General features: G+C 42.6%; 1 protein-coding gene across 1 annotated transcript in view; it reads left to right on the forward strand.

The window, feature by feature from the left end:
- CCDC192 (coiled-coil domain containing 192) overlaps nt 1-15,285 on the forward strand; it is a 203,958-nt gene extending 188,673 nt beyond the window's left edge. Inside the window, exon 6 of the mRNA XM_064595648.1 lies at nt 14,928-15,285. Within this exon, the coding sequence (XP_064451718.1) occupies nt 14,928-15,214 (287 nt within the window). The 3' untranslated portion in view covers nt 15,215-15,285. The remainder of the gene's footprint in view (nt 1-14,927) is intronic.
- Nucleotides 15,286-18,791: the final 3,506 nt, after the last annotated feature.

Genomic DNA, 18,791 nt, shown 5'->3' on the forward strand with positions numbered 1-18,791 from the left:
AGAATGAAGGGGGGGAAATCAGAGGGGTAGACGAACCATGAGAGATGATGGACTCTGAAAAACAAACTGAGGGTTCTAGAGGGGAGGGGGGGTGGGAGGACGGGTTGGCCTGGTGGTGGGTATTGAGGAGGGCACGTTCTGCATGGAGCACTGGGTGTTATGCACAAACAACGAATCATGGAACACTTCATCTAGATCTAATGATGTAATGTATGGGGATTAACATAAGAATAAAAAAAAACAACAAAAAAAACAAACAAACAAAAAGAAAGAACCGTGTTCCATAGGCTGTTGTCAAGAACAGGGCATTTTTTTTTTTTTTAAGATTTTATTTATTTATTCATGAGAGAGAGAGAGAGAGAGGCAGAGGGAGAAGCAGGCTCCCCATGGAGCAGGGAGCCCGATGTGGGACTCGATCCGAGGACCCTGGGATCACGACCTGAGCCGAAGGCAGACGCTTAACCGACTGAGCCACCCAGACGTCCCAAGAACAGGGCATTTTTTAAGCTGCCGATTTAAGTTAGCAGAGACATCCCTGGCACTCACCCTTCCCCGAGTCCATTTCTTACTGTTGTCTTCTTACCGTGAAATGTAAACTAACAGCAAGTTGCATAAAAGTAAAAGAAAGTTAATAAAAACGAAGTTAGACTTGTATAGGAGGTGACACTGATAAGCAATGCTTGTTTCTGTGAGCTATTCCTCTCAAGGGTGCACTTTGATATTTCCTACCCACTTCAACTCCGCTGTTGGCTCTCATGCACTTAAAAGAACTTCAGGGCTTCTTCTCTAAAGCCCACATTTCTCTTGGTCTCTTCTGAACTGAACCTTGGAGATTCCAACAATAAATGTCCAAATGCTCGGGGGGTCATTATAAAGCCCATTTGTGTCATCTGAAAAGTAGGTCCCACCAACCTTTAGTTCCTTATGGCCATCTATTATAGTTCCATCAGGTGACTAAAACTGAGGAAGAAATAATGGAGTTTGGGAGAGTCCTTGATAAAATAGTACTCCATGGATTTTAAGAACATAATTTTTGAATAAGAATTACAAGCTGAAAGATGTTACAGGAATACATAGCCTGATCTAATGGGTATGGAGACAGTGAGACAAAGTTAAGAGTTATTTAGATGTTTGAATCAACAGCACTTAGGGATAAGAGAGATGTAAGAGCATGAGAGTAAAGGAGAAATCTAAAGCAATGCTCAGCTTTCTGACTTTAGCAAGGAGAGGCATGGTGATGCCACTTTACTCAGCTAGGGAATACTAAAAAGGAAATCAATTTTGGAGAGTAGGTAATGAGTTTAGTTTAGGATGTACTACATCTGAGATGTTTGTGAGAGATCTCAAAGGAGGGGGTCCCAGGTCCAGGGCTCAGCTCTCATCTAGAGTTGTAAACTGGGGCATCATTCACACAAATAGATTGCCACCAAGGCCACAGAAAAGACCTATAGAGAGAAAGAAGAAAGCTTAAGACCAGGAGTTTAAGGATCTCCATGCAGTAATTACTCTGAGGAGGAGCCCACAAAATGAGACCAAAGGAGCAGTCAGAAAGTTTGAGGGAAAACAGTGTCATATTACAGAGGTCAAGGAAAGAGTGTCTTGTGGGAGGCTGTCAACAACCGCCAATGTTCAGAGGCCCTAGAAGATCAACATTAAGTCCAGTGGATTTAGTGACATCAGTAAGGTCAGCAAGGCGAAGTTGAAAAGTGTAATGGAAAACTAGAGAGCACTGGGTTGACCAGGAGAAAGGGAGTCAGAGTAGAGATAACCCTTTCAAGAGATCTGATAGTAAAGGGGAGAACAGTTATAGAGCAATAGCTGAAGGGGCATTAGGTAGTGAAAGGGTTTTATTTCCTTTTTAAGATGGTACCAAATGAGTACATTTAAATGCTAATGGCTTGGAGTCAGTGGAAAGGTTAACATTTATAAGGAACAGAGAATAACAAAGGCATGAGATTCCAGAGGATGCAGGAGGGCCTGGAATCCAGACCTCTCTGGATGTTTGGAAACCTTTAGTTGCCCTTAGCTGAAATCCAAGTCCATTGGTGACTTTGCACCTAAATGAGCTTTCTGGGAATCCTGTCATGGATAGATTTTCCTCATTACTCAGATGTTCCTTAGTTTTCCCTTCTTTATTTGCTTCCGATTAGTGTGTAACACATTACCACAAATTTAGTGGATGAAAACAGCGCAAATTTATTATCTTAAAGTTCTGGAGGCCAGAAGTCTAAAACAGGTGTCACTGGGTTAAAATCAAGGCATCAACAGACTGTGTTCCTTGTGGCAGCTCTAGAGTAGAATCTGTTTCTTTGCCTTTTCCAGCTTCTATAGGCCACGTGTATTCCTTGGCTTGTGGTTCCTTTCTCCATCTTCAAAGCCAGCAGTATAGCATCTTCAGAAACATATTCACAGGTCTGGGGACATCTTTGGGGGCCCATTATTCTGGATAACTTTGTTGACATCTTTGGGGAGGGGCATTATTTTGCCTACCATACCTCCCTATTTCTAAAGTGCTCTGAGAAGCTTATTGAGAAAATTATGGACGGACCAGAAGAGCAGCCTCTGCTTAATGTTTTACGTAATTAAAAATCTCAGTAATTAATCTCAGCAATGTCATTCTCAAAAGAAGGAGTGTTCACACTTGGAGAACTGTTCTGCATGACGTGAAAACTGACAGTACTAGCAGCAGTTGATATTATCATTTTTAGGATTCCACAGTAAAATACATCAACAATCCGACTAAATTCTGTGTGATCCTTCAGCTGCTATTTTTAAGGGAAGAAAAAAAAAAAACAAACCCAACCATTGTGACACTTGGGAAAACAGTGAGGAAGACTCTATTGAGGGCTACTGATTGCAATTAGTGTCCACAGTAGGAAAGAGAGGGTGGCTCCACTCTACATATGACAAGGAAAAGTGGGAATTTATAGTAAGGGGTGTGGGTGGGGTTTGTTGGTGGGAGATGAGTAAGGGGGCAGGCAGGCCAGGGTGACCAGATGTCACCTGGGGTGTGGTGGAAGATAAGGAATTTCTTCAGATATGGAGGATGATCAGATACCAAGGGTGGGGATTCTTGAAAAGTGATTTAGCAGACTTCTCTCTGCAACTGGGCGCTTGAAGACAGGGTTTAAGGATGAGTTTCAGAGGAGCCTAACTAAAGTTTGGTTAGGAAAAGAGCCTTTGTCACTATAGTATTTTTTTTTTGCAATTTTTTTTTAAAGATTTTATTTATTTATTTGAGAGAGAGAATGAGAGAGAGTGAGCATGAGAGGGGGGAGGGTCAGAGGGAGAAGCAGACTCCCTGCCGAGCAGGGAGCCCGATGTGGGACTCGATCCTGGGACTCCAGGATCATGACCTGAGCCGAAGGCAGTCGCTTAACCAACTGAGCCACCCAGGCGCCCTTTTTTTTTTTTTTTGCAATTTGTTACATCTTATGCATAGATTTCTTATCTTCATCCAAGAAGTACTGGGTCTAGACCTAGCACTGAATCTAGGAGGCTGGTAAAATTCAGTGATGCCATCATTGTCATCCCAGGGCTATGCAAAAGGAAGAAATTTAGGGACGGGCTAAGACTTAAGGAAGAGAAGAAGCCGTATGTGGTGAGGTATAGCTGCCATGTCACTCAAATGACTGCAGCCAAGTGTCCTGTTGTCCAGGACATTAAATAGCATCGTCAAGTCAACTAAATCAAAATGACTTGCACACCCTCTCCACAAAACCCATTCTTCTGCAGAGTTTATACAAGCAAATCCCTAATCCACAAAAATGAAGAATTATTTATCCTATCCTTCTCCATAAAAAAACATTGATTTGCATTGCCCTGTCAAAGAATAACACTGCCAATACTATTCTTACTACAGCATCATATAATTTCTCAAAGCCATGCAACACTAGAAATTATAACAATTATAACAAATAACTGCTTGAAAATTAATGCAAACAACTAAATTGGTGTTCATCATTCTATAGACTTAGCCTCATATAACCCCTGTGCATGGAGAAGAAAAGCAGGAGTCTCACTGTTAGACTCTAGTGCAACATGCAGTCTAAATGATATAAAACCTTATCTTTACTCATATTCCTCCAATTGACTTTGAGTCCATACTGATTCTACTGCAGATAAGCATAGAAATGGTCCTTCATCTACTATCTCTTCTTTTTCTTCTTTTCTCACAGTCTCCTACGTATCTCCCCCTCACCCCACCCCCACCCCAGTGTGATTTTCCTTTTCCCCTACCAGAGTCCATTTTCACCTTTAAGCCTCTGGCCAGGCATCAGTCATTGTGCTTGAACCACTCTTCAATGGAGCCAGATTTACAGGAGGGGACTTCAGGTCCTTCTCACTGGACAAGGTAAAAGTCATTCCAAAAAAAAACCTTTCTTCTGCTTAGATTGATTTCCTCTAGGCATAACTCATGAGCATTGTGATGCTAACAGTGTTTGTGCTGTTTTCCTAATCTGGTTGAAGAACTCCTTCTGTAGAACAATCTGATAAGATCTGAGACCCTGCCCTGAAAGGGAGCAACAGACTAAGTTAACCTACGGTGTCCTACCCTCACCCTGGTAAAACAATTTACAACAAAAACAAAAAAAACAAATTACCCTAGATAGAAGGTGGGACACAGCACTGCACTAGGTCCCCACCTAGTGTCTGGCCACTGGTTGCTTCCCCCATCTCCCATCATGGACCAGCCTATATTCATTTTGTGGCACCGTCTTTGAGATGTCCCCACTTGCTTTTCCACACAAACAAATCTCTCCCACCTCCCAATCTAGTACCAAGGTATTCACACACCTTTCTATTATTATAATGTTCTTAGTCTTTGGGAGGCACATCAGTTGACTTCAGGAAGCTCCAGAAAGAAGATCCTGGATTCAGATCTGCTGAAGGGGATTCACTTGCTCCCTATGTGGTTGTGGTAGCTGTTAAACTCTTATGGAAGCTGAGGAGTCATTGTGCTTGCCCTCAAGGCATCATCTCTCAGGAAATGAGATCTCTCAGAAGAGAGACTTCCTTTCCTTTCCAGACTAGCTTGTGAGGAAATGGATCTATCCATTCACTGAGAAACAGAAACAAAAGCAAAAACAAAACAAACCTCCAAACTCATCATTTTCTCTGGATTCTAGAGATGATTCAGCCAAGTTAGACCTGGCAAGATGTCGCAGAGATTTAAGCTAATTGTGGAGGGAGGGAGGGGAAGACCATGGATACATTCAGTCAGTGGTAACATTCACAGGCAGAGCCATATCTGGTAACAAGGGAGAGGCACTGAGAATATAATAGATGTGATCTCTCTTCTGCTGTGTGTACTGCAGCCTTGTCAAGAAGAGGCATGCCTGGAAGATTTCTGACCTACCTTTAAGGATTTAGCCAGAAATTTAGTTCCCCGTGCCTATTACAGGTCAGAAATTCAACTGCCAAAACCGGGCCAATCATCAGAACCACCTAGGGCACTCTGTAAAACTATAGATTCCCAGACACCCTCCTAGATTCACTCAAGCGGAATTTCAGCAGTGAGACCTTGGATTCTCTGTACTGATTAAACTCCCCAGGTGCCAGTGTGAAGAACCATTTTTACAGCTCATAGAATCTGAATCATGGATCTGGAAGAGAGCTATCCTAACTTTTCCATTTTTCCATTTAACAAAAACTTAAATTCACAGATGTTAAGTGCAACGTTGTACAATCACAATAGTTTATTATCTGGGGTGGGGGAGGGTAGGCGGGGAATGCAGTAGTGGTAAGTTTTGTGTGAAGAAAATATGTGCCTGGGGGCACCTGGGTGGCTCAGTTATTAAGCGTCTGCCTTCAGCTCAGGTCATGATCCCAGGGTCCTGGGGTCGAGCCCCACATCGGGCTCCCTGCTCTGTAGGAAGCCTGCCTCTCCCTCTCCCACTCCCCCTGCTTGTGTTCCCTCTCTCGCTGTGTCTCTCTCTGTCAAATAAATAAAATCTTTAAAAAAAAGAAAAAAAGAAAATATGTGCCTGGGGAGGAAATCTGGGAACCATCCTAACCATGCACCAGTGAAAACCTTTGGACTGGCCATTGCTACCGTGGTTTTGTATCATATATGCACTTGATGTTCATCCATTTATTCACTTAACAAATGACTTAAGACATGTGCCAGGCACTGCTTTAGGTAGAGAAGACACAGTAGTGAACAAAATAGTCAAAGATTTCTGCCCTCATGGAGCTTTCATTCTAGCGGGGTAGGAAGAGACTACCAAGAAGATAAACATAAAATAGTCAGACAAAGAATTTCAGAAAAAAAGCAAAGCAGGGAACAAGGATCTGACTTGTCCAGCAGTGGGGGCTGCATTGAAATTGTAGGCAAGACGACTGGGAGACGCTTCACTGGATGAAGGTGACTTTGGAGAGGAGAGACCTGAAGGAACTGAGGGAGCTAGCCATGTATGCATCAAAGCTACAGTTATCCAGGCAGAGGAAGTAGCAAATATAAAGGCCCTGAGGTGGAAACATGCCTAGTCTGTTAGGAACAAGGAAAGGAAGAATAGATGTGCCCGTGAAGTAAAGGGGGGCCAAATCACATAGTATGTTAGCAGGTGGGTTTTTAGTCTACATGAGATGAAAAATCATTGGAAGATTTCAGACAAAAGACTGTCAAGACCCAACTTAAAGTTCAATGAGACCTCTCTGTGCAGAGTTGAAACCAGACTGAAAGGGCAGGTTGCAGAAGCAGTAGGACCAGACGTGAAGCTATTGCAATACTTCAACTACAGTATTTGTGCTGGGCAAGAGAGAATTAGCCATTTCAATAAACACTAACCATGGGCATCACGGTGCATTTATGCCTCCGAGTCAACAAAGGAAGGAGGGTAGCGATCTGCAGTTCCCGCAATCCCTTTACATCCTAGACGTGTCTCCCGGTGAGAGCATCCTACCACCACAAGAGCAGTACTAACAGTGGGAGGTGCATGTTTTTCATCCTACCTGGTCCTCAAACACTATCCAAGTCCTCGAAGCATCCACATCAGCCAGACCCTTCATGCTGGTTCTGGAGACTGGCATGGGCCCAGCATCTGCGGGAGCCCCCCAAAACTTGAAGCGACAAGTGCTTCCTACAGACTCTCTCTCAGTCCTTGTTTTTCCTGAGGGTTTTCTTCATCAAGTGCTCTATAAGCCCTTTGATCGCTCTCCAGAGCACTCCCCCATGTCATCAGCATGGCATCCCTGCCATCGTTGTTTTAAACCAAGTATTTTGTTCCTTCCAAAGCATTTACTAAAACACATGTGTTCAGGATCTAAGGTGTGGGGCTATTGGACCGTAGCTAGGTGAAAATATAGAGTTGCTCCAGTCTGCCATTGTACCTTAGATTTTTCTGCTAATATAAAATCCTATTGTAACAGTGGTCATCACTAAGATGTGGGAAGTTTTCTGATATACACTGAAAATTTCTAAGCATATATCAAACTACATTTCAGTTCTTTTAACTGACCAAACTTATTTGCCAATTAAATCTATTCTTTTTTTAAAAAAAAAAATATGTATTTCTTCATTTGAGAGGGAGAGAGAGCACGGGAGGGGGGAGTGGGGGGTAGAGGGATAGGGAGAGAGAGAATCGCCAAGCAGATTCCCCACTGAGCTTGGAGCCCAACACGGCACTCGATCCCAGGACCCCAAGAGCATGACCTGAGCTGAAACCAAGAGCCAGACGCCAAATCAACTAAGCCACCCAGGTACCCCAATCAACTCTCTTCTTTTAATGCCGCTCTTATTTCCAAATCAACAAACACATGCCAACTTCAAATGTACTCTAAGCATTCACGGCATTAATGGTAAGTAGTTGAAACCTCTTTGAAGTTGGCCATTTGTCACTAGAGACACTGGTCCCCATATGAATAAAAACACCGAAGGGAGAAAACAGAGAAAACTTCAAGTAGTAAGAATAATCTGGCTTTTAAGATGTAAAATACTTGTGCTATAAGAACCCCCCAAATAAGCAAATCATTTATTTCAGAGAAGTACTATTCTCGGATGGTAATTGTGAAAGTCTAGAAAAGGACAGAAAACTAGGAAGGTTATTATTGAAGTTTTGTTTATTATTCAAATAGTGAGAGAGAGAGATTTACAAGGATGAGCCAATTTTCAAGTCCAAGTATGGCAATAGATGAAACTGGACTCCCTTGCGGTTACTGAGAAATATACACAGCTTCCAAAACCACATGAAGGTGAGTCAGAGTGATGGGCATTTGTACAGAGAAGGAAGCTGACATAGTCTTTTAGGCCAAACAGTAATCCTGGGTAGCTCTGATGAAATAAAGCATTTAATCACCTCACTGGGAAGAGTCTTTCTTATTGAGTAAACACTTGGCAGCCTCGGTCATTAGCTTGAAAAGCAGAGAGAAAAGTAAACATTCATGAGGTAGTACGCAGCTGAGGTGTTTGTTTAGGCTAAATCCGGAATGTTCTTTGGGGCCTAACTCAATGCTTCCTCTCCCCTCCCCAAGCGTGGAACTGTCAATATGGAAGCCAACAGCGCATCTGACTCGTTCTCCATGTGCAGGGTCCCAGTGACTAATTACTGATGAGTTAATTTTAATTTTTATTTTTTTAAAGATTTTATTTATTTATTTGACAGAGAGAGAGAGATAGTGAGAGAGGGAACACAAGCAGGGGGAGTGGGAGAGGGAGAAGCAGGCTTCTGCAGAGCAGGGAGCCCGATGCGGGGCTCTATCCCAGGACCCTGAGATCATGACCTGAGCAGATGCTTAACAACTGAGCCACCCAGGCGCCCCTGATGAGTTAATTTTTAAAATGACCATGGAGACCTGCCTGGGGAGAAGTGTGCTTCCCATCATGAGAGGCATGTGAAGCAGAAACTAGATTAGTGGTTCTTAGCATTCCTGTGTTCATTGAACATTTCCCGGTGGTGGCATCAGTGAAGGGATCAAAAGGGGAAATGCCCATTTTTAGAGACAAATGTTTAGAAAATCTAAAAAAAGCCTCCCGGACACTCACGGGGTCACCCTTCAGCAATGCATCACTTCGGTGGCAGAACTATTAACTTCCCGGATGCGCGAAGCAATGTTTTCAGGTGATTTCGGTCTTTGAACCTAGTATTACACCACGCGTCCTTTCTCTGATTAGCAACAAGCTGTATCCTGCTCTCCTCCAGTCCGTCCATCACAGCTCCCCACCCACCAGGTATCTAACAATGTGTAGCTGTACTGATGGTAAAAAGCAAATTTTATTCATTGATTACAACTGGCAGCTGACCTATTAAGAGCTGGAGGGACACTCATGTCCGGGAGCCGCTTACTCAGAAAAGCAGCAGTTAGGGATGTTGCAGATGTAAATCCTGTGCAGGTGAGATCAGATGGTGCCCAAATACACATTCTAAGTTAAGTCTAAGTCTCTAAGCTACTCAAACTATAATGACCTCTGCTGTTAACTCCTTAGTTACTAGTGTTTTTAATATAACTCACATATGGCACTTTGCTAAGAGCACGAAGGGTTTAAGGCTATTAAGAATGAGAAGCGGGCGCCTGGGTGGCTCAGTTGGTTAAGCGACTGCCTCCTGCTCAGGTCATGACCCCGGAGTCCCAGGATCGAGTCCCGCATCGGGCTCCCTGCTCGGCGGGGGGTCTGCTTCTCCCTCTCCTGCTCCCCCTTCTTGTGCTCTTTCTCTCTCTCACTCTCTCTCAAATAAATAAATAAAATCTTAAAAAAAAAAAGAATGAGAAGCTGGGGGACGCCTGGGTGACTCAGTCGGTTAAGCCTCTGCCTTCGGCTCAGGTCATGATCCCAAGGTCCTGGGATCGAGTCCTGCATCGGGCTCCCTGCTCCGCGGGGAGCCTGCTTCTCACTCTGCCTCTGTCTCTCTCTCTGTCTCTCATGAATAAATAAATAAAATCTTTGAAAAAAAAAAAAAGAAGAAGCTGGAAATGGTCAAAAGCAAATGTCACGATTTCTTCTGGGCCCTTTGTCTTTTCAAGGCTACATAGAAAAGTGAGCCTAGCCGGTCCCAGCTGCAAGCAAAAGAATGCTCCTGTTGTCTGTCTTCTTTCTAAACCTTTTTAAGCATGCACAACTGCCACCTTCTGTCATCTCCTCTTTGCCATGACCCTAAGCCGTCATTCTCATTTGGGCTTCACACCTATTTTAAGTTGAAGCAGAAGGAGGGGAAATCATGAAAAACGGCATGTACTTGTAAAAACCTCTGCTATGGTAGCAATTGGGATTTCATACCCTGACTGTGGCTAATCAGGTTGGCTCCCTCCCTGTGACAGAAGAATTTCTCTTGTCTCTGTGTCTCCTGGAGGTCCCTGGGAATGGGGCTAAACCTAAGATTATGCAATCAGATGACAGAACCCTCCATGCTTCAGGCAGATGTGACCTTGGCAAGACTATTATGAGCTGCTAATGAAAATCTAGGAAGGACCACCAGTGTTTGAGATGTGGGGATGGGTAGAGCTGTCAGGAGCTTCCAGATAAGGGAGCCTGGATTCAAGGAGAATGGTGCACATCAGATCGTGCAGAGCTTAGTGGTAGAGTCTGGACAAATCACTGGGGTGGCCTTGGGCTAATTCCACTACAAGTAGGATATGAGACTCCTGGAGCCCCCAATTTGTTGAAGAGTTTAAAACATTTCTGTGATTTGTAATGTGCTTAGAAATGGAACAAAAATATATATATATTTTTAAAGATTTTATTTATTTATTTATTTATTTGAGAGAGAGAGAGAGAGAGAGAGAGAGAAAGAAACAGCACGAGAGGGGAGAGGGTCAGAGGGAGAAGCAGGCTCCCTGCTGAGCCGGGAGCCCGATGTGGGACTCGATCCCAGGACTCCGGGACCATGACCTGAGCTGAAGGCAGTCGCTTAACCAACTGAGCCACCCAGGCGCCCCCAAAAATATTTTTATTGTATGTGTGAAGAGGTCATTAAATAGTAAAATATAGCTGTATGAGAAATTTCCTTCTTGGTGTATATACTTCTTTTTTTCTCAGTTTTACTGAGATATAATTGACCTATAAGATGGTGTAAGTTTAAAGTGCACCATGTGTTCACTGGATACATGTGTATTTTGCAAAATGATTGCCACCACAACGTTAGCTAAGAATACCATCCCATCACAGAATTACCATGTCTATTTTGTGGAGCGAACATTTAAGATCTACTCTCCCAGTGACTTTCAAGTATGCAATACAGTATTATTAATTATAATCATTACGCTACACATTACTCAGAATTTAAGTTTATAACTAGAAATTTGTACACTTTGACCAATACCTCTCCAATTCCTCCCTCCCCATCCCCCATCCTCTCAGTAAACACCACTCCACTCTTTCTCCATCAATTCAGCTTTTAAGTACATTCTGCTTGGTCAAATGCATCAGACAAAGACAAATATTATATGATATCACTTATATGTGGAATCTAAAAAAGCTGGTATATAGATGCACTTTAGCTTATCTCCTTATCAGCGTTTTCATTTAATACATGAAAACAACACAGTGAGAATCAAGGTCCTTGTACTATCTCTCCTTTTCCAATTGTCTTTTCCCTGTGCTATTGTCTGAATTGTGTCCTCAGTGTAATTCATGTGTTGAAGCCCTAACCCCAGTGTGATAGCATTTGGAGATGGTGCCTTTGGGAGTGATTAAGTTTCAATGAGGTCATAAGGGTTGGGTCCTGAGACGAGTGCCTCGTAGAAGAAAACATCATAGAGCTTGTGGTCTCTGCTGCGCCCTGTAAGGACACAGTGGGAAGGTGGTCCTCTGCAAACCAGGCAGAGTTCTCATCAGAACCCAACTAGGCTGCCACCCAGATCTCAAACTATCAGCCTCCAGAATTGTGAGAAAATAAATCTCTGCTGTTTAAGCCCCCGAGTCAATATTTGGTATTGTGTTATGGCAGCCTGCGCTAACCAAGACTCCCTGTCTCTCTTTCCCTCATTCTCTTTCTACCTTCTCTCTCTCGACTACTCTCTTCTGGGAGGGCAGAGACAGAAAATGTAGACCTAGTAACAGCAATTGCCTAGGTAATGCCATCCTGCTGCATTTTTACCCCTTTATCACTAGAATTAGATGAACAACGTATTCCACCTATATTGCCTTATTAAAAAAACACTTTTTTGACCAGTTTGCCTTCTGTAATGGCACTAAACGCCTTTTTTTAGTTGTGTAAATTGGTAGGAAATAAGTCCTCCTGAAAAAAGAGGAAAAACTGGAGAAAGAAAAGTTGGAAGAAGAGGTCAAAGAGAAAGAGGACAAGCCAGCACAACAAGGAGGGAGGCTCCTGATGCCCTTCTCCAGCCCTGAGCCTCACGGAGGCCCAGCCTTCCCTATCCTGCCCACCATTCCTTTCCTTCCTATCTTCTCGCTGCGTCTGGTTGACACTTTCTGTCTTTTCTTTCCTCTCCTGTGGAAACTCACTTCAACCCACAAGAACCCACTCTCCTAAGCCCAGATTTCCATGCCTCCACCATCGGGAGTAACAGAAAAATGATCTGTGTGCTAACAGTTGAGGGTCAACAATTCTCCCTCCCAAGTAACAACAATACATGTTGACGAGAGCCACCTACGAGGAACCCATCCACTTGGGTGTCAGAGAATGCTCATCCAAACAGAAACTCGAGCCCAGCACCAGCCAACAGAAAAGTGAGAGCCACCAAGGCAGGCCACCTATGATATTTTAAATTTTCTAGGAGCCATGTTTTGAAAACAGGAAGAAATGAATGAGTGAATATTGTCCTAAAATGTATTTTATTTTATACAATAGATCCAAAATTTTACTGTTTTCATACATAACCAAATTTTTAAAATTTAATGAGACAGTTCACGTTTCTTTCACACTAAGTCTTCAAATCAAATGTGTATTTTATACTTAACAGTACATCTCATTTCAGACTAGCCACACTTAATTGCTTAATGTCACACGTGGCTAGTGGCTTCCATATTGGACAGCACAGCTCTGGCCAGATAAAAGGTGAGAAGGCCCTGGTGTATCAGAGATGATGAAAGCCTCCTGCCGAATGGACTGACTCGCCCGGGGCCTAAAATCAATGGCCTATTGCAGAAGCAACAAACTACATGTTCCTTTGAGATGTGGAGATGTTTTTCGTTGCTTGCAAAGAAAGGTAGACAAACTACCATCTCCTTCAATATTAGTGCTAAAATTTCACATATTCAGAACAAAAACTTCTCCATAGATTCTTGAAATGTAGGACATCGCCAAGCACAATTACCAAGAGCAGAGGACATCCTGATCTTTCATCACTTTTCGGAGGCCCAAAGCATCCTGCCCCTCCATGCAAGTCAGTGTTCAAGCTTTCATCCCATGATCCCTGGGGGAAAATTAGGAAAAAACAAAAAACAAAAAAAACGGCAAATGAGTTTTATTTGCTGAGAAGTGGGAGATTCCCTGCCTGCATGGACCATCCCAGCAAAACTGCCCCGTCTTCACACAATAGTAGCAGGCATCCGTCGCCTGGACTGGCAGTTAGGTTTCCCTCAGGTGCAGCTGTGGGGTTTGTGTTCACTGAGGACCGAGTAAATGCCAGACCTTTAATTATAGTAATCGGCTGTCAATACCTTTCATTCCTATGCTATTAGCTCGAGTAATCCTACAATGACACCCAAGCCAACTGACATCACTTATAGCTGATGTCTGCCCTTTGTATAACTCAGAGACATGATTTTAATGGTGGAAATTTCAGGATGAGAGCGGTAAAGGAGGGTGATCCTGCTAAAGTCTAGTAGGATGAGGTTTGCTTTCAGCAGCTACATTTTTTGATGGTCTACTGGGATTTTTTTTTTTTTTTCAAGGTTTCCCTGATGCCAGCCACCAATATTTTATCTCTTTTTTTTATTTTTTTTTTAAAGATTTTATTTATTTGCAAGAGAGAGAATGAGAGACAGAGAGCATGAGAGGGAGGAGGGTCAGAGGGAGAAGCAGACTCCCTGCCGAGCAGGGAGCCCGATGCGGGACTCGATCTCGGGACTCCAGGATCGTGACCTGAGCCGAAGGCAGTCGCTTAATGGACTGAGCCACCCAGGCGCCCTATTTTATCTCTTTATTGGAGCCTCCCTCTCCCTCTTTACTCAGGCTTTTATCCTTATCTGAGGGGTCAGAAATTATAAAGGATAAGCTTTTCTATCCAGGAGATACTAGTGATTTTTTTTTTTTTAAGATTTTTTTTATTTATTCATAAGAGACAGAGAGAGAGAGGCAGAGGGAGAAGCAGGCTCCCAAGGAGCAGGGAGCCCGATGCGGGACTCGATCCCAGGACCCTGGGATCGTGACCTGAGCCGAAGGCAGACGCCCAACCATCTGAGCCACCCAGGCGCCCGATACTAGTGATTTTTATTAAGAAATGCTGAAAAAGCTTCAGACCTTTAAAAAAAGAATCTCTATAACAGATACTATGCTAATAGCTTTCCCGGATCACCTCAAATTATACCCCTGCCAACTGTAAAGCTGACTTGGGTTAAAAAACTAGTCTTTTCTCATCATCTTCCAGAAAGGGCCATAACAACTTTTTTTTTTTCCTAGTTGAGTTAAAATTCAATTCAAAGTATATCTCTACTCGATTGTCGCTCTTGTGAAAGATTCTCGGGCCAAAAGATACCGTGAAACTTGGGATGGCTCTTGTTCATAGATTGGATTTTCAAGGAGGGCTCATTCCCATGGCTAATTAAAAGCTAAATGTGTACAAAAAAGAGTTGGCAAAGACTGATTCTCCTCCCTCTCTGGAGGCTTCCAAGTTCTTTTTTCATGAACACCCAGAAACTTTCCCCTCACCGGATCCAGATTCCATTCTCAGTATATCTGACCAGATGACGCAACATCTGTGTTCCCTTTTAAGAACGTGAGAAATAAAGCTTTTTCATCTTCCCTCTCTTTGAGTTCTGGGAAATCCAATTAAAACTGCTCAGACTTTCTTTTTCTTCTTTGCTCTAGAAGACAACTCTTGGGAAGAGTCCTGTGGGGGTCTCCCGCCTGTCGAAGAAGGTGATCGAAAAATTAACCTGATTATGGAGTTGTCGACGCAGGTTTCCCTTCAGACTGAGAAGATCACCCAGCTGGAAGATGTTTTAGAGGAAAAGGAAAGGAAAATTCAGCAGCTGGAAGCTGAGCGGGGATCCCAGTCCTTCCAAGAGGCTGAGGCCTCTCCAGAATGTTTACAAGAAGCCCCGATTTCCTTTAATAATATTGTCACCCCTGTGGTCTCTGATGGAGATATGTAAAGATTCTCAGTAAGAAAATAATAAATGTTTATTAAGTGTCACCAGTGTAAAGTCCAGAACCCAGCCAGCCTCCCCATTAGCAAACTCAAGTTCAGGATGATGGGTTTGAATATATCCTATAACATTCGTATTGGAAGGAAACAAAACCAAGGGGAGTCTTTAGAAGCAATTCCTGAATATTTCCCCTTCAGACATCAGCAGTCAGGTAACCCACACACTTGAGGAATACCATGTTTTTAGACATCCCAGATAACTATGGGACAGAGAAAAACACCCAACTAGACCGATGGTCAAAGAACGTAGTATCTTTTTCTTATCAGAGGTTTGTCACTCTTCAAGGTGGCACCACACCTGTATCCATAAGCAGCTCATCTGTGCACAGAAAACTGTCGTGGAAGGCAAGCTTTAAACTGGGGAATGTTAGGGTCCTGAAGAGGAGAATCATTGCCAGCAGGGTAAACAGACACGAGGTCTGCTTTTTCATGTCCTCTGGAATATATTTCTTTATGGCATGTATCTTATTTAACGAGGGTAGAAATGAAATAAAATTAAAGCAATAAAAATAAATAAAGAATGGATGAATCAGCACTGTGGTCCTTTGGGAAAAGTGTCCTGGGACAACATCTCCTTGGGAAAACAGACAACACTGATCTTTCCTGTTGGATCAAAACTCAGACCAAAACAAAATATACTCTTCTGTTATTATTGTATCAAGGAGGTGTGGACAGCACAAAATCATGTCGGGAAAAATAAGAGGATGGGCAAAGGAAAGCTACCCCACAATTAATGCGCTAGAAGGAATCATATTATGTTCCTCTCTCATGCATCCCCTTCAAGTAAACTATTCCCCACACAAAGGGAGCAGCTAGGCACTAACTTTGCGGAAGACTTTGGTACTTAATTCTTACTGTCTTAGTACAGAATGACTCGGGCAAACAGCTCTACTCTCCCGTGAATCTGACTACATCACTACTTCTTGATTTAATTAGACCACTTCAACAAATACTCACTGAAACTCTTCTATCTACCAGAGACAAGAACAGATGTCAGAAATATCATAGCAAACATGAGAATCACCACTTGTATCATGCAAGAGTTCATAGACACACATGAGTCTCCTCAAATGGAAGGGAGATAAGAAATGGAAGAGGGAATGTAACACAGAGTAAATCTAATTAACGCCGCTTAATAAAGGTTCTCAAATTTACTGAGCATGAGTAATCAGTAAGAATTCATATTCCTGGTCTTTGGTTTAGGCCCCAGGAACATGCATTTTAACAAACACAGGTGGTATTCCTGATGAAAGTTATTTCAGGACTTACAATTTAAGACACATTGGTTTAGGGCTGGATTCGAGCAGAGCTGTCACACTTTTATTCCCCTACTAAAGACTATTCCTAAAAGGAGAATTGCTCCTTGCAAACCAGTGGGAGATGGCTTCTACAAAATGCAACTAGTGCATAATCTGATTATGGATCCTGACTATCTACAAAACAAAGATTCCAAATCTGACTTAAAAAAAAAAAAAAAGGAAGTTATTGAATTTCGGGCTCATAATAGCTTTACACGGACTCTAGATGTTCATTCCAAAACAAAACAAAACACACAGATTCTACCAGTAAGTACTGCTTCATACAAAGCTAGAATCTTCCTGTATTTGTATATAATCTCAAAGTTTCACATGTAATGCCAGCAAGTATGTACAGGTACAGTCCATGATCTGAAATGAAACCAATTTATAACTCCCTGATCATGAATACACACCTACCCCAGAAGATGACTCAAGGTACTTTTCCATGGTTCCAAAAAGAACTTTTTCCATGGAGTTTGCTTCAGCCCTTACAGAATCCACTTCAGAAATCCCCTTTCTGGTCCCTTCTCCTTCTCACCTCCTCAAGCCCCATGATGTCCTCGGTCTTTCTATTTCTCTGGCCCCAGGTCTCTCAGTTCCAACCTTGAAGTTTTGCCCATTGTTTTGGAGAACATGGCTGAGGGTTGGCATGTCCTCACTGTGTATTTCTGCGAGAAAGCTTTACATCTTTTTGTTTCTGAAGAGTGGATTATCTCCAAGACAAACTACCATCTCCATAATTTTGAGCTGTTATTATGATCATCAAGTTTCCAGCTCTTTATTTTACCAGAGATTGTCTTAATCCCAAGGGATATGGTGGGGGGTGGGGGGGAGTGAGAAAGATGGAAAGTAGGAAGGAGAGAAAAGAAAATCCCATCATATCCCAGAGAGGGGGATGTTAACTTCTAGGTCAGTTTTCCCTGGCTAATGCCCTGGCTAGCCCTCCAAAGGAAAGCAGACTGACAGTGGAGATAAAATGACAGGCGGAACTGGAACTGCAGGTAATAATTAATGGAGACTGTTACCTCAAAATATTCAGGACAAGCCAGTGAAGAAGCAAGCATCAGGGCTCCCATTACCCGGCAAAACCATCCTTACAAGAAGCTCATCTGGGTTACTAGACTCAGGTCCAGGTGATCTTCAGATCAGAAAGGGGAAAAGATTCCACCCAAAGGTGAAAAGACTAATCTCTGCTGGTGAATCTTAGTAACAAGCATTCTTTAAATATCCAGGTTTTATGGGGTGGTGTGGGGATAGTTGTGGGGGGTGGGGTGGAAGAAAGGTAGTGGGAAGAGGTATTGCTGGCCTCTGAGGCTTTTCTAAGTAGAAGATTCACATTCCCAGCTGGATAGTTACACCATTGCATGTCCCCCAAGTTCATTTCCATTTTCCGCCATTCCTCCAAAGAAGTAAATGGTAATCTTCGATTGTGTTCAACATCTGGTTCAGATGAACTAAAAATCCGATTATGCCCCGCACTGTAGCAAAGTCTATTTTCTTACAAGCCAGTTAGGTTGCTGAAGCAGCCTAATAATCTTTCAAACATCTGGTGTAAATATCACAAGACAATTAGCATGCTGAGGACCCTACTTCTAGTGAAAATTTAGCAAATCTTCAGGTAACATATCTGGTTGATAACGAGAAATTCAGAAAATTAAAACACTTAACAAGTAAGTCAAGCCATTCTCTAACATTCTAAACATTTACAGAAATATATGCATAGTTTTAATTCTCTTTTGTCACCAGTCATTAAATTTTCTCAGCAAGAAAGTTTAATTGAATGTGCAATGTGTCTAATTTAAATGAATGTTATTATTATGTCAGTGTTCTTCCGAATACTTTCATGGCAAGCTGAAATCACAGCAAAGGACTTGTTAAAGACTATGAGGAACCCATGTCATTGGAGAAACCAGCTCAGAAATGTGAAGGGGGTGCCCTAGGCTTCCTTGAAGTTCAGCAAAAGCAAAGAAACTATGATATTTTCTGCCTAAATGCATTTCAGGGAAAGAATGAATTGAATCAAGGTTTAATTATCTCCTACACTCCTCCCTGCTTATCCCCAAATCCAACCATTCCCTTCCACATTACACTGAAATAAAGAATTTTGGGTTTAATGCAACAAATGGAGAAGTGTTGATGAATGTTACAGGCCTAAGCCAAAATAATATTTATTTGGCAATTATCAAGTACAGGGACTGCAGAGACAACATTATTCCAAAAGATGTA

This window comes from Mirounga angustirostris, unplaced genomic scaffold, assembly GCF_029215605.1.
Source record: "Mirounga angustirostris isolate CCGP_5_RB_7025 unplaced genomic scaffold, mMirAng1.0.hap1 SCAF_7, whole genome shotgun sequence".
NCBI lineage: Eukaryota > Metazoa > Chordata > Mammalia > Carnivora > Phocidae > Mirounga > Mirounga angustirostris.